This window comes from Heliangelus exortis, chromosome 6, assembly GCF_036169615.1.
Source record: "Heliangelus exortis chromosome 6, bHelExo1.hap1, whole genome shotgun sequence".
Taxonomy (NCBI): Eukaryota; Metazoa; Chordata; class Aves; order Apodiformes; family Trochilidae; genus Heliangelus; species Heliangelus exortis.
The window spans coordinates 27568177-27593506 of record NC_092427.1 but is presented as its reverse complement, the minus strand read 5'-3'; the positions used below and the strand labels follow the sequence as shown (position 1 = coordinate 27593506).

The window sequence follows — 25330 nt, the reverse complement described above, 5'->3', positions numbered from 1 at the left end:
TGAAGCGGCGGGGCCTGCGCGGGGGCGCGGGAGTGGGCGGAGCGCTTCTGACGAGACCGAGGAGGCGGGCGCCCCCTTCCCCCAACCGCTTCGGCTCCTTGCGATCTGTCGCCGCCGCCTGCCCGCACCCGGGCCGGGCTCTATCGCGGCCGGCGACTCCCCTCTCACCCTTCCCGGGCCGGGGTACCGCTTCCCCTGTCTCCGCGCCCACCCCCTGCCGCGCCGCCCCCGGGGTCGCCCCCTCCCGCCCTTTCCTTCTACTGACGCAGTCTGTGCCGCACCAGCTCTAACATGGCGGCGAGGCGCTGAGGAGCGCGGGGCGACGCGGGCCGCGAGCGGGGTGAGTGCCGGAGCCGCAGCCGGGAGTCTCTGGGGTCCGGCGCGGTCGCCATGCGGCCGAGCGAGGGCCACGACCCAGGCCGCGGCGTGGGCACCGGGGCTCGGGGGGTTAGTGGTCGCGGCGTTGCGGGGCCTGGACCTCGGTCACGATCGGGGGTGGGAGCCGCCGGCCCGCCGAGGGGATTAGTCCGGCCAGGCCTAGCCCCCGCCGCTGGGCCGGTGTGTGGCAGTCGCGGTTGTCCGCGCTAAGTCCCCGCGCACACACGCCCCCTCGCAAGGCCTGGCGGGGCCGTGTGTGAGGGACGGGTGGGCGGACCGCGGTCGGGGCGTCCAGCGCTTCCCTGGGGGGGCGCCTGGGGCACCCCAGTTGCGAGCGGCCCCTGAGAGGAAAGGGGGTGCGTGAGAAGCTGCGAACGGGGCCTTAAGGCAGGTGGGGGAGCAGGAGGCTCCGGTGAAGTGGCGGACGAGGCCTGGCGAAAATTGCGCCAGGTGGTCGGGTCCGCCAGGCCGAGTTTTGCCTCCGCAGCCCAACGAGCCGCAGGCCGGGCACGCCACGGGTCTGCCCGCCAGCTGCCAGAGCCCTGCTCGGCCTCTCGGGTGCTGCTTGGGAGTTTGAATGAGTCCTTTCTCCTCCCCTAGAAGGCGAAGTAACCGGGCTGTCTGCGTGCCACATGTTCTCCTCCCCTCTGCAGGCCTCTCCTAGGGAAGCGGCACCTATAGGACCTACCATGGTTGGCAGGAGGCTCCTCTGCCTCTCTTTTAAGGATTTCTTAAGGCACTTCTTGAAAGTAATGACTTTTAGGCATTTTTGGTTTGCAGCCACAACCGACCTAAAAGTACTGTATCTGTGATTGTATTTTGATTTGTTGAGGAGGCTTAGGAGGGAAAGGAAATAGGTAATCGTAACTGTGGACTAAGTATCCATTGCAGTGCTAAACATTGCCTTACAATTAGAAAAGTACGTTCCATAGTGACAATGAAGAGGTCACTTTTGTTAGTAGATGCCTAATACTTGACCAGTTAAGTATATTTTAGTAATCATGCAAGACATGTTTTCAGAAGAACATGAGACCATTCCTGATGCATAAAGTCTGTTTTCAAAAATGTATTTTTTCTTTTGAGAGTTGGTTTTTTTTTCATGTTTTTGTTCTATATTGCCTGTAGAAGAAACTTATTTAGACAGGGATACATTTTTAGTTTTGCGTGGATTTTTTTTTATCTTTTTTCACCCTGCGTTGTTTCACTATTCCCATTCCTTAATGCATTGGGGTCCAGTGTGACTCAAATTTTTAGATGCTATCATGATAAAATATGGAGATTACGCATGATTTATGAAGCATTGGTTTATCTAAACTCACATAGCTTGATTTATCAGCTTTTTAACATTTATGAAGACTTAAGAAAAGTATATTTTCCTGTATATGAAGTAGATCTGGTGAACATATAGAAGAAAGAAACATAAGTAATCATCTGAAAGCACCCTGTGTGACTGTATTTTTTCATTAAGACTTCCCATTTGTCCAGCCCTCTTCTTTAGAAACAAACATTTTTTTTAAAGTTGGCTAAACAGTCATCAAGCTCTTATCAGAAGAAGAGTAATAAGTTTTTCCCTTTAGGATCTCAGAAAATCTGATGATTACGAGGGAATTTGCAGTGAAAAATGTGTTTTCAGTTTAACTGTTGCAGCATGATGTCTCCACTATCAGTGCACTTTTCATTCCATGTGCATTTAGGAGCCATCTTCCATTTGGAAGCAATCAGTGAGTGCCAGGGAACAAGCCTTGCCATATTTTATAAGGTTTAGGTGGGAGTCTGGGATGAGCCAGGGAAGAGATCTAGAGCTGAAGTAGTAGAGAAAGGTAGAGAACATGAGAATATGTGATAGATGAAGGTCTTCTTTTTGTTATGTTTGGCAAATATGGGTCAGCATTAAGACCTGCCTCCTGGTCTTAATGGTCTGCATGGTTTTGCCTTGCTCTTCAGAGACAGGGGTAGGATTACACTTGAAATTGAGTTTGGGAGTCCTAATGGGTAAATGGATTGGAGATTACAGTAGACCCTTTAAAAACTTTGCTTTCATATAATAGAAAAGCTTACCTTTTCCTAGTATTTTATAAGCTCTAAAATACAGAGTAATTGTTTCAGGGCTGTGCTAATCTGCTTTCAGGTTACAAATAGTAAAATTGAAATGGACATGTTTGCTGCGTTTGGGGGAACAGTGAACACTAACAGAGGTGCTTAGTTGTGTAATGATGAAACACCCATATTTTTCACTAATCTTAAGAGAAAAAAAATACTTCCTGTGTAAATTAGATAGTAGAAAATCATTACTAGCTCTCAGCAGCAAAACTTATTTGCTATTGGCAAGCATTTTGTTAGATTTTTTCACATTTTTTTCACTGTAGGTGTCTCTTTCCTAGGAAAATAAATCAAAGGACATGATCTAGTAGGAAACTAACTGTATTTCTGCTTATTTAGTTTAAGATAATGTTTCTGCCTTCTCAGCTGAAATTTATGTCCTTCCAGCTGAGATGTTTTAACTGTGTGTGTATTCCTTACATACTTCAGTGCATGAAAAATAAGTTCATGTTAATAATTGCAAAAAATCATACCACGCAGTAGTGTTAGGAGTATATACTAAATATTTAGTCAGGACCTAGCTGAGGATGGTATTTTCTTAAATCTCCCTAGAAGTAAAGCAAGCTCTTCCCTCATGTCCATGAGGGAAGACAAAGGTTAATATTGCCAGGTATAACAATTTGGTGGGATTTTAGGGGGAAAAAAGTGCAATATTATTGTCCAAAAAAGACTTGATGAGAAGTAGTGTCAATCACTTTTTGCCTGCAAAAATGTTGAGTCTTTTTTGTGGTTGACTTTTTCCCCTCTAAATACCATTAGAAGGGGCATCGAGGTTGAAAACCTATAATGCATGATTTCTGATGATGAGTAGAAAGTCTTTCTGCATAAATTTCATAGACTTGTGTAGAACAAAATGTTTTATTCTTTTAGAGATGTGTTACGTCCACACGTTTGCAAAGACAGCATGATAAACGTGAAATGTTTAGGTGTAGTACTTCCTAAATCTTGTGCTATGAAAAAAAATTCTTTGTTGTCATCGCTGCTAATTCAGTTTTTTGATGGTGAAACAGAGGAAAAGGTGGTGGCGTTTGGGGAAAACTGAGGAAAATTGGGGGTTTTGGCTAATTGGACTTTTGTTGCTCACACCTGCAGTATTATCCTAACACAGGTGGAAACACAGGACACAGAACTAGGAACAAAATTTCATGTCTCCCATATCACACTCATAAGCTCATTTCCAGTTTATTCCGTACAGGAATGAACATAAAATATTTTCAGTCTGTGGATCCACCATCACTTTAAACTGATATGTGTAGCTGCCAAGTATTTTCTTGGAGGAGGAAAGAAGGCATAGTTTTTATGCAACTTGGTGGCCACCTGTATGAAAAATAAATATGTGGGTATATGAGCCTTTACTTCTAGTTATCACCCAACATTATTACTGGCTTCATTAGACTTAAACCACAGCCTCAGTGAATGTGATGTATGTTAGGCATCTGGTTTGTGCATTTGCAATTTCTGGACTCAAAGTTTTGCCTAAAAATGTAATTTCTGAAGATTCCAGATGGCTACTATTTTTACAGTATAAATAGATGTAGTTTTGTCTTCTGGGATTTGTAGATGGCCTGAAACAAAATGCTCAGAATGTGAATGTATGTGCTTCATTGTTCACTTCATTTGGATGTTGAATGAAGACCAATGCAGAAGATAATTGTAAATTGATGCAAGGAAACAAAAACAAGGTCAAGACAAAATTAAAAATAGGGACAGATAATGATGACAGAGAAAGAAGTGAAGGAATAGGACACAGTGTATTTAATTTCCTTCTTTGCTCCATATCTGTTCTGTCCTGTGCAGGGACTGAAACACATTGGTAGTCTGATGACTTGTTCAGCATAGTTCCAAATAAGGGTTTTTTCCCTTGCACAGTTAGGGAATACCACTGTATTACTGCTTGCTGTCAGCTCTTGTGAGGTACCTGACATGTTGATACTTCAGCTGATGTGTATCTGTGATTGCTTTCTGGGTCTTTTCAGTCAAAAGGAGCTAGGTTATATTACCAGATCTTTACTAGCATAGGTGATTTTGAAAAAAATTCCTCAAGGTGTGTTTTTAAACATATCAACACATGTGATTGATAGTCTCTGGCAGAGAGATGCTCATGAAACTGTTTGGGATGGTTATCTTTTTCCATTGGCACAGATAATTTTGAAGAGCAGCTGTCCAGCCTTATCCTAACAATATTTGAGCAAAATAATAACACCGATAGAGGTCTGAAAGGGATGTGAACCCTGACAGGCTCAGCTGGTAATGCATTGGTCATGGATGACAAGAATGAATATTTTGGGGGTGTTTGTTTTATTTCTGAAAGTGGACTTACAGTTCAACCTAAAAGCATATTTCTGTTTATTGACAGCAAACCTCTCCATAGACACAAGTATTGGGGTGGTGTTCGGTTTTTGTTTGGTTTATGGGTTTTTTGCATTTTCTACTCTAGACTTAGTAAGAGGCTCCTGAAATGGGAGGTGGTTGAGAATTGCAGATGGCTTAAGCATTTCAGGATTGTTGGATATAACTTGGATTGTTATATTGCCTTTTATTACTGAGTTTTGTAAGGAAGAAATGAGCTGACTTCTTGAATGTCCTTCTGCATAGTACCTTTTTGTTGTGTATGTGTAGTGAGCATCTTTCGGGTTGACTATACAGTCATATTCCCTTCACTAGTAAAATTCCATCAAGTTTGCAATTAAAAGTTGCAACATACTGTGGGTTAAGGGTATCCACATTGTAATGGAAGATAAATTTGAAGAGAAAAATACATGTCATGTAAGCCTTATTGTTACCAGGCATGTAGTACTACTGAGTGTTACTTGTAATTTTCTGACTTACCTGTGCTAGTTTCAAATTGTTTTTCTTTGTTGGTTCTGTAATTAACATTCATACCCCCTTTACTTGCTTTTAATGCAGACAAGTTTAAAATTAGCAGTATGTTGTAGATGTGTTTGGTATTGAATACTACATGAACAGAAATTAATAGTTTTTGGATCATTTGTAACTCGGTAGTTTTCCCTTTAGCCCTCCAGTAGAAGATCTGCCTGAAAAACTGTGCAAATGCTTTGGTATATTGGAAATTGAACATTCACTTGACTTGTAGGTGGTATAAATGTCACAGATACTTTAGCCTGGTTTATTAGGCAGCACCATCTCAAGAATTAGGTAAATTTGCTTGTGCTGATGTTTGTTAAATCAAGGTGTTCATATGGCTGACCAGTTGTCATAATTGTCATTTAGAACCAAGTGCAGCCAGTATTTTATTGGGTGATTTAAAGAAAGTGCAAAGGATGTTGGTGGTAACAACACACACCAAACATCATTTTTTCCAGTGTTCGTGATAAAATGGAGAAGTAGAAAAGCATCAAATTGAGCAAGAATTGGTGAAAATATGGATTCAGGTAGAAGTTTTTATGTCTTCCTTCTCTGTTCTTCACAAAACTGGGTTGAAAATTGTCTGACATAGGTATACTGAAGTTTATTTTACAGTTTCACTTTAATCATGATCAGTGTTTGGAATAAAAATTACATAACATTAAGATAGTTCACATTTATTTTATAAAAGTCATCGTGGATCCTTCTGTGTTGCTCAAGCAATTTGTTTATAAAGGAGTGAAATCCCTCCTCACTGAAGCACTACAACTAAATATTTGAAGTATGGGCACAGTCTATGGATCAGTTGTGGTACTCGTAAATCACAGTTCAGTTAAAACTGTTGGTTCTATCACCAAACATTTATTGGAGCATTTATTCTAAGATACATTCTTCCAAGAAAAAACATTCCTCCGCATCTTTGTGCAGTTGTATAGTTTATGCTGTTGCTGACAGCATGGGCTGATGGCTGTCCTTGGGGCTGTTCTCAAGACAGTCTGTACCCTCCCACCTGTCTCATCATTCCTTGCCCACACTGCCACTTTCCTGGTGCTGCCCCAGAGCTTGTGGAGCAGTGTGGTGAGCTGGTCAGCCTTCTGCTCACCTGACAACATCAAAGATTTGAGTTACAGGTATTTTCTCTCTTTGCTTCTCTACCTGGCTACAAATTCTGTTGTACTAATGGAAGAGGTAATTTAGGGAGAGGACGAAGGAGACAGTGACAAGCTTGCTGCTTTTGACAGGTCTCTGGGCTTCTGTGAATTAATGTGTTAATAACACAGCTAAGAGAATGTCTAGTGAGTTCCCATGCTAAAAATCACATGAGTTATAAACTACTGTGTGGTGTTTAATTTAAATGAGTCCTGCATTGTTCTTATGATTTTCACTGTGTAATCTTGGCAAAATGTGACACTGATTGAGCACAAGCAGAGAGAATATAGACTAACGCAATTACACTCCTGTCTTTTGATTTCCATAGCCTCTTGTTCATAATCTAAGAGTGACAGATGGCAACAATTGAATTTTTCAAGGCTCTTCTGTGGCACAGCAATGAGTGAAGCTCTATGAGAGAATTATGCAGATTATCGGCTAGATTTGATTAGTGCTTCCTGCTGATAAAAAATAATTAGAACTAAAAATTCATGGATTATGTTCCAAAATCTAGAAAAGGTACTCCTGTCTTACACATCTTTTTGCCATAATTGTTTATATTCCTCTGTGAAGTAATCCAGAGCTTCAGAAAGGGAAAAGAATATAATGATTGTACATAGTATTGGAAGGCTGGAGGTGCAAATGATTTAAGACATTGCTTTTTATACAAAAATAAAGGGATTTAGATAGTCAAAGACAAGGAAAATATTGCATAAAATTCTTAATAAAGAATCGTAGAATTACCTAGGTTGGAAAAACACCTTAAGATCATTGAGCCTATTTGTAAACCTAATGTCTACCTAAGTCTGCCACTAAACTATGGCCCTAAGCACCACATCTGCATGTATTTTAAATACCTCCAGGGATGGTGACTCAAAGGGAAAAGTAATGACTTAAAAGAAAAATAATGAAAAGCCAAAATCATTTCACTTATTAGTAATTGTGGAAGAGCTACACCTTTGTGGTTTTTTCATGTAAAAAACTTTGGAACCTAGTTAGAGCAGCTCCTGAAAACTGCAGTGACAGCAACCCAGGAAGTATATTCCTAAGAAAATGGAATACTTTAGTCTTGAAATGACCATATGTTAGTGGTTTGTCAAGTTGTAACCATCCTAAGTTCATTTCCACCATTGTCTTTATTTGTGGCAAAAGTTCTGTTATTTCTGAGCATAGGCCTATCTGACTTGTGCAGTTACTACTCAGGTACAGCACTTGAAGTTCAGCATCTCTGGCAGTTCATCTTTCTCTGCTCCTAGGCAAGCAGTGTGTTCTGGCTTGAGCAGCTGCAGTTCATGGCCCAAGTAATTAATAGTAACAGAGCTGAGCTGAATTGGGTTGTGGACTGCAGCAGCTGATGTATTCCTGAGAAGAAACAGCCTGATTTGAAGCTGGTGAACTGAGCAGAGGAGTGGGTTGGCATGTGGAGATTGCAGCCTCCTCAGATGCTAGCAGGTTGCAAATTAGGCTTTTTAAACACCTGAAAGGCAGTTGCAAAAAGTTTGAGAGCACTCGAGTTTTTTGGTCTCAGAGTTGATTTTATTTATTTATTTATTTATTTATTTCCTCTTTGGTGCTTATCTTACCTAGGATATAGAATTCTAGGAGCAGGCAATGTAGGTGTTTACCTATACCATCTGGATGGCAAGAAGACTTCAAGCTTTATTATCTTCATACCTTCCAGTAAATTTTCTTTTTGTATTTCTTCACCTGAAGTATGGCACTCAATATTAAATTTAATACTGTTGCAGCAAATATGAATAAAGTCTCTCATTTGGGTCTAGAAAACATGAAAATAACCTAAAATACTTTAAATTTTCAGTATCTTTAAAAATCCTTATATTTGCCTTTCTTTTTTGAAGGTTTGCTTTTCTGTGTTTTTTGTTGTCTTTGTAAAATTATCTGTATTGACTTACATATAGTTTCACTTCAGAAAAGGAAATGCTAAATGTTATTTTTATTACTTACAGTATTTGAACTTTTGAAGCCATGGGCGTAAAGGTCCAGAGACCTCGTTGCTTTTTTGACATAGCCATCAACAATGTACCTGGTAAGAAACTAAAATATCCACTCAGTAACATGACACTCAGATATATTAGAAGAATACAAATACAGATTAACTTAATAATAAATACAACTTTATTTTTTTCCAGCTGGAAGAGTGGTCTTTGAACTGTTCTCAGATGTATGTCCAAAGACATGTGAGAATTTTCGCTGCCTTTGCACAGGTTTGTAGATTTTAATTTAATATGTAATTTTTAATGTACTGCCATGTTAGCTAGTTTGATGTGTATGTATATTCCTGAGGTATGTACAAAAATAAGTATGTAAAAATATTGGTTCTTGGCATCTCTAGTGATGTAGTTGCTTGCTCATATGTATCTGATGTGGAATCAGAGCTGCTGTAGCTTTGGCTTAGCGTGTTACAGGGAGTATATACTAATCAACTTTAAATACGGACACAGTAAGCTGATTTTCCATTACTAGCATAAGATATTACTGTTCACATTATATAACATCATCCAGTCTTGAAAGGTAGCCAATAAGAGGTTAACCATGCAGAGAGACTTACTTTTTAGTCTTATGATAGTTTGAGGTGTTAGAAAGGTACTGGCAGTATTCATTAGTTTTTTCATCTTAATTTTTCTTAGTTGATAGAAACTGGTTACTTCCACTCACTGAAATTCAGATTCTCTTGAACAAAGTACTGAGAAGATTCTCTCCTGGAAGCATGTCCAAACAGAACTATTGCCCTGTGGACTGCCTGCATTTTTTGAAAACGCTGTCAGTTTTGCAAAACTTAAATCTATTGTCACAATAATAGTATTGTGAATACATAAATAATATATGTGCTTTCTGCCTTCAGAATTTTCTGCTTCCTTTCCCTCCAGCTCTATTCTTTTTCAGGTCATGGTTCTGTAGGTGTTGGTACCGATTCACTCAACAGTACTCACATGATCTGAATCAGATGTGGGTGCATAGTTGCATTTATGACAAGTTAACTACAACACTTAGTGCACCATTCACAGTATCTGCAGGAATGTAGGTATTACCTGATCTGGTATTTTGTTTACAGGCACAAAGTCAGATCATCAAAGTTTGATAACTAATATGAACCTTCTTTTTATAGCTGTGAATGGTACCATGTGACCATGGCATTTTTGATCTGCTGTCAGTTGCCCACAAGTCGGATTTTCTGGACAAAGGTGTTACTCCCTGCTATTACTTTAAATTTTTGACTTGAAGTCTTTCAGCAGCATTTCAGGTTGGGAGCCAAGTACTGCTCAGTCCAACTACTTAGTTGCTGACATTCAAAATAATGTACTGAATTACTTTGCTGCTTTGATGTATTTAAGAGGAGTGAGGAAAATATTTGGGCAGAGTGTTCATGATACTGATCATCAGCAAATTAATTTGAATCTTGACTTTGTTTTCCTTAATAATTTTTTTCAGGCAGTTTTGAAAAGTATACGTTGTCTTCTTAAACTGAGGAAGACATCTTCTTCAGCAAACTTCCACTGAGTACTCAACTGTTACTTTGAGGCTGGCTCTGCTGTTCCATTTTGCTAACTCAGCAGAGACCTTATCTATTTGAGGGTAACAGGGAAAGTAGATAGTGTTGTAGCTGCAGCAGAGACTCTGCATGTGGGTTTTGAGCACTAGAGCTGACACAAGGGAGGAAGATGGCAGTTGTAATCATGAGTGGGGAAGGGAACGAGATTCCTTCCCCCTGCCTCCTTGTTTATTTTTGTGACAATCTGGTACCATAACCTTGCCCTGTTTTAAGAGAAGATCTGAGTGTTTCTTGCATACTTCTGAGCTATGCCAGTTCTCTTAAACCTAAACTGCTGTTTAATTTCAGTCAACTTGGATGGAAGGGGACTAGAGTTTTATACTAATGTCAGTAAGGTGTTTTTCTGGTATAATTGTAGAGACAGAAGGTAGCTTCTGCTCTGCTTACTTAGATGGTGGTTTCTTATGGTATTACAGATACGTGTCTGCCTCACAGCCTAATTATTCAGAACTTAGTAGACTATTTTGATTAAGTGCCTAGGTAGCATTTTTTTGTACTGGAGATTCGATAGGAACAGAGAGTAATTTTGGTTTTTCCTTTCCTCCTTTAGGTGAAAAGGGTACAGGAAAGTCCACCCAAAAGCCATTGCATTACAAAAGTTGTCTGTTTCACAGGGTCGTGAAAGATTTTATGATCCAAGGTGGTGACTTCAGTGAAGGTATTATATGAGTCTTTGGAGAAACTTTAATGCTTATCTAATAGAATATTGCAGAAGTTCCATGTATTATCATTTATTTATTTGTGTGATTCAACTGCTTTTTTTACTTTTTTCTGCTTAAGAGCCTTTCCACAAAAACTTACATAACAAACTTACATAAATGCGTACATGTGCATGCCCACACACACTTTTGCTCCATTATCTCTGTACTCAGAGCACTAAGTACTTTCTTTTGAAAGATTTAAATGTGAGGGTAAAATATTACATCTGCTGCTGGGAAGCACATAAAAAAGGGAGACTACACGTGGGAGAATACGTTCTTGTTTCCAAGTTTGTTTTGGGACTATGAAGATGCATCTTGGTCTTCCTTGTGTATCTTGAATAATAATGCCAGTGACTGGGATGGAGCTGGATTAGAATTTTGTATTATGACACACTTTATACATACTGTGACTGTTTTATCACTACTTTAAGTTCTAACTGTCACTTTTCCTCTTTCAAGGAAATGGCAGGGGAGGAGAATCTATTTATGGTGGTTTTTTTGAAGGTAAGAGTTTTGTCAGTCTGCTCTATTTTGGTCTTGCTGTAAGCAGTCAGTTTTCCATCCTGTAGCCTCTGTTTTGTAAACCTGTACTCTGCTGTTTTTAAGATTTTGTCTGGTCTTAGAGGCCTTTGACATTCTAGTTGGTTATTTTGCTTGAAGATGTGAACCTTTTTAATTAATGAAAAATCAAAACTGAACTCCGTTGCATTTGGCCATTTACCAGATCCATATTTTGTGACTGTTCTTAAACATATACTTCCGGCTTCAGCAGCTAGCTAAAATTTGGGGATTGTGTTTTCTTTCAGTGAAAAGGAAGGGGTGATGGAGTTGGGTTTCCTTGCAAATGTTTATTTAAAAGAAAGCATAAAGCCAAGCTTTTCTTGAATGCAAGAAGAATTAGTGATAAAGAGGTCAATTAGTGATAAAGAGGTCATGTTTTCCCACAGTCGTGGCTCTTTTTTTGTCATTGTTGTGGAAGTACCTCTTTTGCACTCAAGCATGTTTCTCAGCCTGAGTTTTTCCAAAATATAATGGAGCATCTCTTGTGTTTCTTGGAGCAGTTTTTGTATTGAACCTAAAACCATGTGATGGCTAGCTGCCACCAGCAGGAGTGGTTATGCTCATCAGTCCTCCCTGCCACTTTGCTTTTAACATTGGCTCTTGTCTGAGCTTGCAGCAAATGATCAGGAAGAATTATGATTCCAAGCTGGAATTTTATATCAGACCTTGAGCTGAATCAACAGTTTGCAACTGCCGAAAGAGGGAGGAAGTCTTACCTTTCACTGACTCTGATTCACATCAAACCTTGAGCTGTTTCAACTTACTAAAATGCCCAAAGACTGTTACAGAAAAAAAAGAAAAAAGAAAAAAAGCATTTATTTCTGTACTAGTGAGTCAACCCAATTCAAATATTTGGAACTTATCAGAACCCACACAAGTGAGTGTCTGGGTTTGAGGAAATGTATGTCTGGGGGACATGTAAGAAGGAGCAAAACCTCTACTTACTTTGAGCATTGTAAGAAGGCTGTTCAGCTTGGCTACAGTATGAATATTAATTTCTGGGAGTTTATGCTTTTGTGGATCCCTTAACCAAGTAGCCATAGGATTACACTTGATGCTGTGCTAAATAGCAATTGTACAGGTGACTGGAGAATCAGTGGGAATGTCCCCTTCACAGTCACATCACGTTTCATAGCCTTATGGATAGCATACTGTTCTCCTTCCTAATGCTTGCTTCTGCCTTTGATATCTAAATGCTGTTGAGCAAACTTCCTTTGTCTGGAGAGTTTGAACCTCCTGACAGCCTTTATGCTTCTTTGGGAAAGGAGGGAGGTAGGATATCTTACAGATGTCTTAAATGAAGACTAGTGATTACATTTCACAGTTTCTTTGGGACTTAGGTTGAAGTGTTAAAATTTTTTGCTTATCAAAAGAAGGATTCATTCTAGTTAAACTTACTTTCTTAATAACTAGTCTGGTACATTCATCTGTGTGTCTGACAGAAAAACAGAAGTTGTCTGGAATTGCTATCAAACTGGATATCCATGTGTGTTTAATAATAAAACAGCAAAACTACCTGAAAATTAGGGGTTTCTTAGTAGTTAATGCACAGCTATGAAAGTACTGCTCCAAAGAGGCAGTGATTAGTGATGTACTGAATAGAAAGAGCAACAACTTGAAATTATGAGGTCTCTGCCAGTGTTGGTAGGAAACAAATGTCTTGAACAAGAATACTGATTTTTTTTTTTTAGTGTTTTGTCAGGCTCTAAACCGTTATTAATTTATATTCTTCCTTATTAAATTGCATTATTTAGAATGGAAGGAATATTGTATAAATACAACTTTTTACTGAAGTGACTAGCAGATATGTTTAATTAGGATGAGTTTACTGAGCTTATAACATTTATATAAACATGTGATGTATTTAAAGTAATTGAAAAAATTTCTTTAGATGAAAGCTTTGCTGTAAAGCACAACAAAGAATTTCTCCTTTCAATGGCCAACAGAGGGAAAGACACAAATGGTTCACAGTTCTTTATGTAAGTATTACACTGTAAAGGCAATCCTTTTAAACACCTCAGACTAGCTCTTTTGTAAACCCAGATTTAATGTTTTCTCACAAAGTTGCACAGAAGTAGGCATTTTCCTAATGTGCTGTTTAGGGAACCTGACTGTTTTTATCTCTTTTCTGTTAGTGCTTATTGTCTGTGCAGAAGAGCTTCTTGGTAGTTTTCAGTAGCTGTGTTCTAACTTGGGGCAGTAAAGCAAACAAACATGGTGGTTCCTTGTAGAAATCTTGTCCTCTTTTTGTAATAAGTGTTGTGTGGAAGGAAGCAAAACAGCTAGGGGGCATCTCAAAAAGTAGTATAGGTTTGGGTTTTTTTGTCACAAAATAACTTTCCAATGCAATCTCATTTACAGTTAAAACTTAAATTCTTAAAATGCATTGCAGTAGAGTCTTCTTAAATCTAAAACATTCTTGAATTACATCTGTCTTACCAGTGTTTCATGACCTTAAGTAAAATGGTGAGTTGTGCATGTTGCCATTAGGCTCCTTTGTTGTTTTTTTTTCTGACTGTACTTATCCCAGTTTTTTATACTTCTGCCATGGCTGACATATGTATGCCTTAGTAATGCTACTGTAGGGGAAAAGAGAGAAAGTCAGTTTTACTTATATGTCGAATACTCTATACATACAAGTATTTTTTCTTCCTCTGATTTCTGATTTTTTTTTCTAATGAATACACTGTTATTTGCAGTTTTCCTGCACTGAGACAGTTGCCTTAATTTTTGTATCTCTTCCTGGTAGTCCTAATGTAATTTAATAAATAAAATACTATATCCTATACGAGGATGCAGTTTCAAAATTTATGGGCACTTTGGTTTGTTCATTTGAATGTGATAAAGTAATGAATAGAATAGGTAGTTTAATATAAAACATTAAGTATTTGAACTGCATACAAACCTAAAAAAAAAATAGAGTTTGTTAATTTTATTTGTTCACTCAAAATAACCTCCACCTTCGTATGTGTATATGACATGATTAAATGCTGGCTGCTTTTCACTAATACTGACTTTGTTTTTCTCTTTAACTTAAAATCTGGAAACAACAGAACAACTAAACCTACACCTCACTTAGATGGGTAAATATCTCTTACCTTCTTATGTTTGTTTGGGGAACTGGCTTGAGAAAATGAAGTACTAAGAATTTTTACTTTTGTTTAAATTCTTCAGACATCATGTTGTTTTTGGACAAGTCATCTCAGGTCAGGAAGTTGTGAGAGAAATAGAAAACCAGAAAACAGATGCATCTAGTAAACCATATGCTGAAGTACGCATACTGAGTTGTGGAGAGTTAATTCCAAAATCAAAAGGTAAAGTTGAATGGTACATTTATGTAGATGCAGACTATGAGGTAATTTTGCTCATTTTCTTCCCTGTTGTCAGCTTATAAAAATACTTTGAAACTAATTTGTGATGGATGGAGTAGAGTGCTATGGAAAGAAGATTGGTGGAAATCTGACTTTATTTGTTAACTGCTGCTTTTTTTGCAGGTTTTGAACTTGCTTCGAGTTTCTTCTGGGTAAATCTTCAGACCGGGCATTTAGAGTAGAACCTGGAATTGCCCTTAAGCAGAACCCTTTTAAAGCTACTGTAAATTATATTCTTTATCAGGAGTTTGATAGAACCTGCCTTTCTTTCTGGAAAGGATACTCTGCCATTCCAGAGCTGAGCATGGTACTGGAGACTGGATTCTGCTTACAAAGGCTCAGTCTAAGGTGTTGCTGTCACTCTGGAGAATCTCATTTGGGGAAACCCAGGGTGCATGTTTGGTAGGAGCTATGATATGAATCATCACACTTTTTTGTTCATAGCACCTTCTGCTGATGCAGTGTGAAAGGTTTCACCAAGAATATTGGCACCTTCTGCTGATGCACACCGTGAAAGGTTTCACCACGGATATAGAACAGGACAGTTATAGTTGTTTCTTTGGCCTAAGAAAAAACAGGCATTCAAACTTGAAATTCTTAGTTTTTCCTCTGTTTTTTGATGCAATTCTGTGTTTACCTATTGTGATGCCAGAATGGCTTTGGAGTCTGAAGTGATCTCTTCAATATGTCAGTTCAAGCAAAGTTGTCTTACGGCTTCTTATGACTTCTCAAAGGTTCTAGAATTCACAGACTAAGTCACCCTTTGTTGTAGGACATAATTTTATTTTTCTGGACAGTACTTGGGACCAGTTAGAAAATGTGCAAATGGTATAGATTAGAAAATAAAGCAATACATATATAGAATTAGTCACACTAGTGGTTGAGATATCCATTCTGTATATACCTCTTCCTTGGCTTGCCACACTCTGATTTTATTCTAGAACGTTTGGAATGCAATGACTAAATGGAAGTTTTTGCACTGAACAGTTTGACTTAAAGCCACTAGGCAGGGCTTTGGAGTACTTACCATCAAAAGAAAATAAAAGAGTTACAAAAATGTTTTTTTCCCATTAACTTATCCTAGAAGAAAACAAGCTTCTGGAAAGAACTGACTGGTTCTACCAATTTGTCTGTGTTCTTGTTCCTCTTTGCTTCAGTACTTCTGGGATCCCGAAGACTCTGCTTACTGTAGCTGGTCTGGTGCCATCAAGGGAAACTGATGCCAGGGTGCTGGGGTAGCCCACTGAATTGACTATATAAGGCACAATACTAGATAATAGTGGGCATCAGGAGTGTGGAGAACTGGAAGTCTTGGGAACCAGGATCATGCAAGTGGAGGACAGGGCTGAATGTGGTGAGATGTGCATTAATTCAGTGACAGCCTGATCAAGGTGCTGCCTGACAGACCAGGATGGGAGATCCTGGGTGATCCAGGTGATCCTGCTATTGAAAGGGAGGGGCTGTCTGTAGGACCTGCAAAGGGAAATGCATCACTGCTGGGAGTGATTGGTTGTATGGCTGGGAAGTTTTGTGAAATGTTCAACATGAAACCACTGGTGAACTGTGCTGACCTGAGGCAGTAGAGGTAGGAGGAACAGTTTGTCATCACATCAGCAGAAGGAAACTTGTGAAGTTGCAGTCCAGAGCTGACAAGTGGAGCAGAGGAGGTCCTCTCAGTATGTGGAAGGTGCCAGGGAATCCAGATAGGAGGAACAGCTTCTGGGAAGGTGAGCAGTGTCCTGGGAGATCACCAACAAAGTCATCTAAACAGTGGACCTATTTATGGCACATTACAATGGGAGACCAGAGGGAACTGATCCTGTGCAATACGAGGCAGATACAAGAGGAGACTGCTCCTAAGAATTTGCTGTTAAGACAGGGGAATAAGGAGGCTACAAGTGAGGAAAGTATCGTGGCAAATGTCTGTGAGACGATAGAGTATGATAGCAAAGGGGGCTTAAGCTAAAACACATGTTGTATGAGCATGTCTGGTAGGCAGCACGAAAGAAGTTAGACAAGTCTTTATGGAACAAAAATAGAACTGATATTTCTTGTGTTTATCAAGGAAGCCAAGATGGTGCTTGGAGAAGAATCATTTTAGTAGACAGAGTCACACATAGTAAAAGTTAGGTGCTTGGTAGGAATGCTTTTGCTCTTAGGTAAAGTTGAGGAAAGGTTATAGGATTTTTGGGTATCATGATAAATATCCAGATGAAGTGCTGTGTGAAAGAAGCACAACTATTTGTATAGAAGAATTAGATTTATTTAGAAATAAGTGGATGAGAACAATTACAATATTACACAGGCCTAGATCAACACTTCTCAGCAGGAATTGGAGAGGACGAACACTTAAGAAAGTGGAATGTGTGTTGTCTTTTTTTTTTTTTTTTTTCTTTTGTTTATTATTATTCCTCAGAGTAGGAGGAGTTAGTGAAATTGAGCAAATGAAACTAAATTATAAAAGAAGAATCGCTTTTGCCAAGTGGTATTGTTTTTTAGAAAATCCTAAAGTTGCAGGCAAAATCCTGAAAGCTAGGGGGCTAGAAAAAGAAAGCCAAGTTGTAAGCCAATATGGACTAACTAAACTAATGCAATTCTCAAGGAAAAACTGTGGAACAAGTGGCACAATACTGATTTTCTTAAAGACAGGAGCTTGATACCAGTTGACAAAGTTTTGTAGAAGGGCGTCTATTCAAACAGTGGTGGCTGCATTGTTTGAAATCATACTTTGGTTAATCAAAGGTATATCTGGGATATTTTCAAGAATGTGACACTGGCACTGATTCAAAACCAAATAAAATTAAATGGCTTTGTGCATTTGGCAAAAAAAAAGGCATTTAACAAAAGCCTCCAATGAAAGCTTCTTGTGAAAAGTGTATTTCTAGGGTATTCTGCACAGAGCAGTGTGAGGATTGATTAATGATCTTCTTAGATGTTATAGAGGTCCCTATAGAATGACTGCTTGTAAAAGTGTGCTTTTTGCAGTTAAGGCAGATTATCATTGCCTTCATAATTCATCAAAGAACAACACTGGAATTAGGTCATTCTACCACTAATTTCTTCAAAAAAAAATATCAGTACAAAATACCAAACACTGATACAGAGTACAAAGTTACACAATTAAGAATCATGAAATATCTACAGAATAAGAGCAGTCTTAAAGTGGTGATTCTGGTAAATCGGGTATTACATGGACTTAAGATCTTTGTGTCTTCTTTCCTCCTTTCTTACCCATTCAACCCCTGGAGTACTCATTTCTTCTGCAAACTTGTCACACACGGTTGGCCCCCTTTCTGCAAGCTGCTTAGTATGAACAACTGTTTCAGACATTTCTGTTCAGATTTTTTATTTTCTAGTGAAACTGGCCACAAGTTAGAAACTCTTGGCTTTAGCTGAAATTGTTCAAAATAAAACTACAGGTAGCTTTTTTTTTTTTTCCACTGTCTCTGTTTTTTTCTTTCCTTTTTCCTCTGTCTTCCTCTGCTGTTGCAGTTGTGTCATAGGTTGCTTGCTTATTAAATGGGGGGGGGGGAAAAAAAGACCCTCTACTCTGAGCAGCAGGGTGATTAAGCACTGGAGGAAATTATTGGGGAGAACACATATCCAGATATCTTGAAGTAAAGGAAGCCTCTTTTTGGAGGCTGCTGTAGTCCAACACAGGTCCTTGGACTTGATATCAGGTAACTATATGAACGTCACTGATGTGAGTTACAGGATGAGATCATCTGACTTTAGTGCGTAAGCCTGACTGCTTCTGGCCAGATCATTTTTTCCTTTCAAGTCAGGAGTCTGATACCATGGAGCTAATGTTAAGGCTTGCTACAGTCTGTAACAAGCTGATGTGGAGGGTGCCTGGCTGTGACATGCAGAGTGATCACATAATGCATGAAGTCTGGCATATACTATAGGTCACAGTGAATGAAGTAGGAAGTGATATATCTGTTTCAGATGTGGTCACAAGTTGAAACCTGATCCTGAAGTTAATGACTGTAAATAGAAATCTTTTTTTTTTTTTTTTTTTTTCTTGCTGACCTTCATGCTGCAGGATTGGTTTCATTTGTTGTTGTGATCTGTAATTGGCCAGTAGCGGGTTGGTTCAGTATGCAATATAGCACTGGCTGCTGGACAGATATCATTAGATGTGACCAGAAAGCATATCCCAGACCTCATGCCAGATATCCTGTTTTTGTTGTGTAAACAGTCCTGGCCTTTTTGCTCTTGGGTTGTTAGGGTTTTTGTTTTGTTTTGTTTTGTTTTTTCTTCTTGTCATTTCTTTCCCTACCTGCTGCATGATTTCACAGTTCATCTGCTGTTTATGTTATTTGCTGCATGTTAAATATCACATTATGGTTGTTGAGGTGTAGTTACTCACAAACCCACCTCCACTTTTACCTGTTACTTACTCATTTTAAGGTAGTAATTAAGACATACCTAAGCTTTTTACAAAAATGCAGATGAAACTTACAAATAGTTTTTTACATACAGATACTGGAGGGGGAAAATACAGGAAATAACTGCATTTATTGGTGCCTTAATCAGACATTTCTGAAATTTTTCTTGGAGGCATCTTGTTTTGCCTGAAGGCATATAGGAAACAGTATGGTTAAATTCTTCAGTACTCTTTGTGTTCATAGTATTCAGAGCTCAGACCAGATTCCTCTTTGTGTTTGGATGTCACCAGGCTTCTTCGATTAAAATTAGTTCAGAATTTTTTCAGTTTCCTTTTTATAAATGTGTACTTGTTACACTATGTATATGTATTTAGACAATCTAAAACTGATAAAAATATTACAGACACTTTTGATTAAATATAGTGTGTTTTATAAATACAAAGTGCTTTAATAAGGATGTTGAGCAAAAGTTTGAGAAAAGAGATCAGGATTGTTGGTTTGGATCAACAAGGGAAGTAAATAAGACATCTGTCTTTTGGAAGCATTTTGCAAGTTCTAATAACATTGGATGAGAACCAGTGGATTTAAATCAAGGCTGTCCTAAATGGGTAAGACAACTTGCTAGCATACACTGCACCCAGAAGTTACAAGAAGACTTTACACGTAATCTATGAAGTACAGAGGTTATCAGAGTTTCAGTTGGTTGTCAGGCTTTTGGTAATCTGTATCAAACGAGGCTTGTGAATAAACACATAGAAAACACCATTAAAAAAGTCACTGTAGAAGGCATACCAGTAGGACTTATGTCTGTAATGCTAATCTGAAAAATTAATGCAATTTAGTTCAATGGGAATAAATTTCATCCACCGTACCAGTGGGGGGGTTCAGTAATGCTATAAGGAAAAAAACCATATTCATGAAGAGGGTGACCACAATAGGAGAGGCCAAAATGCAGTACTTAACTGCCTCTGCTGAGAGTTTTCTGTACCATGGATCTGATCCACTGTTACCTGAATTAAGCTTCAGATAGCTTGCCAAGATCCAGACCTTTTATCCTGGCCAATTCTTTCAGAAGCAAGTGTGAAGGGGAAATCTTAAACCACTGTATGTATCACTGCATTCTGAGTGGGAGATCTGAGGGAGCTGAGTACTGGATTGCTAGAAAAGATACTGGCTTACATAGATAATCTAATGCTGCTAGCATTTGATACATTAGAGCTTAGTAAATAAAAAATGCTGGAAATTTCTTATGTATTTCTAGACATATTCTTTATTGTCCTTGAGGGAAACAGTGTTTGTTCTCTCAGAAATTTCAATTTGTTCTTTAGTATTTTGATGAAGTAGTCTTGTGACACAATTAAAAGGTCAGGCAGGTAGCAGATGAGTTGATTTTTCTGAGATTTATTTAAAAGTCTTTGATATTAAAATGTGCTTTTGTTATTCTGACTTAAAGCCAAGAAAGAAGAAAAGAAAAGACACAAGTCGTCTTCCTCATCCAGTGACTCGGAAAGTTCAAGTGATTCAGAATCATCTTCTGATTCATCAACGGATTCCGAGAGTGCCTCAGAGGAGAAAGCTAAAAAACGAAAAAAGAAACACAAGAAAAATTCCAAGAAACATAAGAAAGAAAAGAAAAAGAGAAAGAAAAGCAAGAAAAGGTAAATTTTTATATTCGTTTTGTTACATGTACAACATACAGTACAATTTTCTTGATGTATAGCTATAAAGTAGTATTCCATAACTACTGCAGTAGGTATTGCAAAGTTTGGGAGGCAGTTGGTTTCTGTATACAAGCTTAAATTTTTCAGATATGATGGCAAAGGACGAGTGTCCATGTGCATATAAGCTGCAGCTTGTAGAATAATGAAGGAATGGACTAAGACTTAGCTGTATTTGGCTTGAAAAGTTTCAGGAGTGCTTGGTTGATAGCATATTTCCATAAATTCACTTCTGTAGAATGCAGTTTAAATTATATACAGTGAGACTTAGAATGTAATGTGCAGGAATAAAAGCAAAGCTAAACAAAAAATTAATATACTTAACATTATTTCTGTCTGATAGGCTAGAAGTCCAGCAGTTTCACTGGAAGATAATAAAAAGGACTATTGCTTCTGAAAATGTTATGTCTTATCTAACAGTTTTTCTTATAGCTCAGTATGAGATACAAGTTTTGTCAGTGCAAGCCACATTTTCCTAAGCTATCAGTAAAATGTAGGGAATGTTCACTCAGGGCAGTTGTGCCTAAACGTTGTTTCTGTGGGACTAGGCCCATTTCACATAAGTCTGTTTATACCAACTGCTGAGAATTACAGTAGTTTGTAGCCAGTTATATATGCTAGTATAAAATCTGAATTTGACTCCATTTATATTTTTTGTAAAGGAAATAAATTGAAACTAAATAGCTCTGTGTAAATAGAGAGTAAATGTATGCTCAGTATTGCATCATTGGAGTTCATAGTTAAACAGTGTTGGTCAGAAATCTACACTGCAGTTTTATATTTTGGAGCAAATATATAGAAAAAAAAGGTTGCTACTGAAAGGGTTCCATTTCCTGAGTTTCTTCTGGTGGCATCATTGTGTATTGAATTAAGAGAATTTCTGAACTATTTAAATACAACTCACTTTAAGTCTTAATATTTTATATACAAAAATAAAGCTCATCCAGTGAAAGTGAAGAGGAAAACCCTGAAGCACAGCCACTGTCTACTGTCCGTCCTGAAGAAATCCCTCCTGTACCTGAAAACCGGTTCCTGATGAGGAAAAGCCCTCCTAAAGTAGATGAGAAGGAAAAAGACAGGAAAAGCAGGGAGAAGGAAAGAGAAAGGTAATAAATACATCTGGTTTGAGTCTGGCAGTACACTGACAGTGGTATGGTCACATTACTGTTTTAGGACTTTGGTGTTAAGAGAGTCCTTTCCCCATTAAACGGTTCTGTGTTGTGAGCAATGCTGAAGGAAAAAAATCAGATTTTCAGTTTATTGGCAACTGTTGTCATTGTCCTAGCTCAAAGGCTTAGTGTGAGAAAATTGTTTCGTTGAATGAAAAATTCAAAATTACTGACTGAAGAAAAAGTAAAGTATATTGCAGTTTCATTTAGAATTTATCAGAACTGTCTGAACTGAATGTATAATTTATTCTTTCAGAAATACAAAAATATGGAAATCCTGTAAAATTTTTTATGGTCTCAAAATCTGAGGTTTTTGCTGTGTGGCTGTTAGCATCTGCCATGAATATAAAAATTAAAATTAAATCTATGTTTTCATTTAGTTTCCTTTCTGAGGAAGCTTTACAATTGGATTTATTTTTTCTTCTTCCTTTGATTTTATAAACAATGTAACTTTTATTAAATTATTTTTAGTAATCTATCGAATTCACAGTCAACATACCAGAGGAGGCTGTTAGTTACCAGATCTGGAAGGAAAATAAAAGGAAGAGGACCAAGGGTAAGTTTTTACAATCTTTTCCCCAAAATAAACAAAGTGGTACTGCTGGTGTTACTAACAATTTGCATTAGGATGGTTGATTTAAAAAAAAAAAAAAAAAAAAAAAAGGCAAGATTTAAGGTGCATTATAATTGAAAAGGGGGAAGGAAAGCATTTTTCTTTGTGTTACTGTAATATTCTGTGAATTAGTGAGTGGAATTGGCTCAAAAAGGGTTCTAATCAACACCAGACTCAATATGACATCAATGCCATGAGTGTGGGGAAGATTTTTCCCTTTCTTGGCAGGAAGGAGCAGTCAGATTCGTTCTCCTGATTTTGTGAAATGGTGTGCTATGCACTGCTTGTAGCAAATATTTTTAGTAATAGAAGTCTCTGTCCCTCCACTTTTCAGTAAAAACCTTAAAAGAGAACAAGTGAAGTATTAGTGTTCCTTGTCAAACAATTCTGAAAATTTTTGTTGTTAGAAAAGTGATTTAAATTTGTGTTAATTAAAAGTAACAGAAGACCTCTCAGCAGAGTTGGAAGATTCTGAAATCGAAGTTGACTTAAAAATAGTTGCTTGATCAGACATTGTGTAACTGGTTACTTGGTCAGATATTGTGTTCCTATTTTAGCTGAATATAAAACACATTTTTCGTTAAGGTGGTAACTTATCAATGTAAACATGTGTGTACATGTGAAGTGTCATGTTAGGTGCTGTGTAGAATTGGCTGTCAGAGGTAAAATTCTTGCTTAGCTGTCACTATAAGTGAGTATCAAACCAGATTGTCTCATTTTTCTCCCAAGCGTTACCGGACACCTTCCAGATCCAGGTCAAGAGATCGATTCCGACGCAGTGAAACTCCTCCACATTGGAGGCAAGAAATGCAAAGAGCTCAAAGAATGAGGGTGTCTAGTGGAGAAAGATGGATAAAAGGGGACAAGTAAGATTTTTTTTTTTCTTCTTTATCTTTTCTTACTTTTTCTTTTCTTATTTACAATGAAATATATTAAAAGTAATAAATACCATCTTAGATTTTTCAATTGCAGTTACTTCCAAAAAAACAGAGTGCTGACTTGGTTATGCTATTACTTAAACTGTGTCTGATTTTCATTGTACTACTGTAAATACATAGTTATTAATACAGCTGACTCTGTGTGATTTAAATTCCTGTTGTTAGCCTGTCTCACTACTGACTTCATGTTCAGAGTGGTGGGGATTCAGAATATTAAAAATACTGTGTCTTTCTCTCTCCAAGGAGTGAAATAAATGAGAACAAGAAAGATAATCAGAAAAGCCCAGGAAGAGGAAAAGAGAGAAAAATGTCAGACCACAGGCAAGTTTCTGAAAGTCCAAGCAGAAGAGGGGAAAAAGAGAAGAAAAAGGATCACAAATCCAGCAGTAAAGACAGGGAGGCAAGAAGGAATTCAGAAAAAGACGACAAGCATAACAAAAGCAAGGCCAGGAAAAGGGTAAAGTCTAGAAGCCATAGTAAAAGCCGAGAGAAATCAAAAAGTAAAGAAAGAGACTCTAAGCACAGTAGGCATGATGAGAAGAGAGTAAGATCAAGAAGCAAAGAGAGAGACCATGACAAAGGCAGAGAAAAAGAAAAGCGCTATGACTCTAGAGGGAGAGATAAAGAAAGAAGTAGGAGCAAGGAGAGAAGCAGAAGGGCAGGCTCAAGAAATAATGAACAAGACCATAGGAAGAGTAAAGACAGGGAGAAACGTAAGTCAAGGAGCAAAGAGCGTGAGCATGGTAGGGGAAAACACAGTTCCAGCAGCAGAACAAGGGATCGGAGCAAAAGCCGAGACAGGGGCAGGAGGGGAAGATCAAGAAGCAGAGACAGAGATCGCAGTAGAAGTAAAGACTATTCCAGGAATAGGGATAGAGAAACGAGACGAAGAGGAAGATCAAGAAGCAGAGAAAGGAGAGGTACACCAGATAAATACAGGGGAAGAGAAAATAGGAGGAGGAGAGAATCAAGGAGCTCAGAGAGGGAGGAAAGTCAAAGTAGAAACAGGGAGAGGTATTCAAATAGAGAAAGCAGAAGCTCATATAAGAGGAATGATACTGAAAACCAAAGGAAGAGACGCTCAAAAAGCCGTGAAAGTAGCAGTCCTGAATCCAGTAAAGAAAAGAAGTCTAATAGAGATCAGGATAGAAGTCCAGACTCAAAGAAAAGACCAAGTAGCAAGGAGGGAGAATCAAAAAAGTCATATTCACGCAGCAGTAAGGAAAAGGAAAAGACCAGATCCTCAGCAGAAAAAGAAATAAACCAAAAATCCAGGAGTCAGGAAAGAGATCATGCCCCTAGTAAGGATAAAAAGTCTGATCACGAAACCAGTCCTGGAACAGATGACGACAGGCATGGATGAGTTTGTGGACTTACTGTTTCCGTTGTCTCAAAGTTTTAGAGACATTTTGGGGAACGCCTTTTTTTAAGATGTGGACTTCAGTTTGGTCTTTTGATAATCTTAAAACCTGGATCATTTGTACTGCTAAAGTTTTAATAAACTTGAAATGAAAAACGAATTATATGCGTAATACAGTGTGCTGTGTTCTAAATATTTCATTGGTTTATGTATCCTTTTTGTGTGTTGGCAGCTAGAAAGGTAACTTATGCTGCATTTATTTTTACCTGATGAACTAAGTTTAGTGTGAACAGTGGCTGCCTGTGAAGAAGCTTGTTTCAGGTGTGATGAAGAAAACTGCAAGTATGCTACATGTCATCTTAAAACTAAGAGAGTGTTGCAAGATGTCCATCACTCCAGTGTTGCTCTGTCTGTATTTTAGTATGCATAAATCCTATGAAATAAT

General features: G+C 38.3%; 1 protein-coding gene across 1 annotated transcript; it reads left to right on the top strand.

Moving 5' to 3' along the window:
• Positions 1-88: 88 nt before the first annotated feature.
• Positions 89-25045, top strand: PPIG (peptidylprolyl isomerase G). Its single transcript, XM_071747422.1, has 13 exons — positions 89-340; positions 8460-8539; positions 8643-8717; positions 10614-10721; positions 11224-11268; positions 13217-13304; positions 14379-14408; positions 14500-14639; positions 20541-20745; positions 21744-21911; positions 22446-22530; positions 23317-23453; positions 23769-25045. Exons 2-13 carry the CDS (start codon positions 8479-8481, stop codon positions 24886-24888), a joined length of 2262 nt encoding a protein of 753 aa, XP_071603523.1. The 5' UTR covers positions 89-340; positions 8460-8478; the 3' UTR covers positions 24889-25045.
• The last annotated feature ends 285 nt before the right edge of the window (positions 25046-25330 follow it).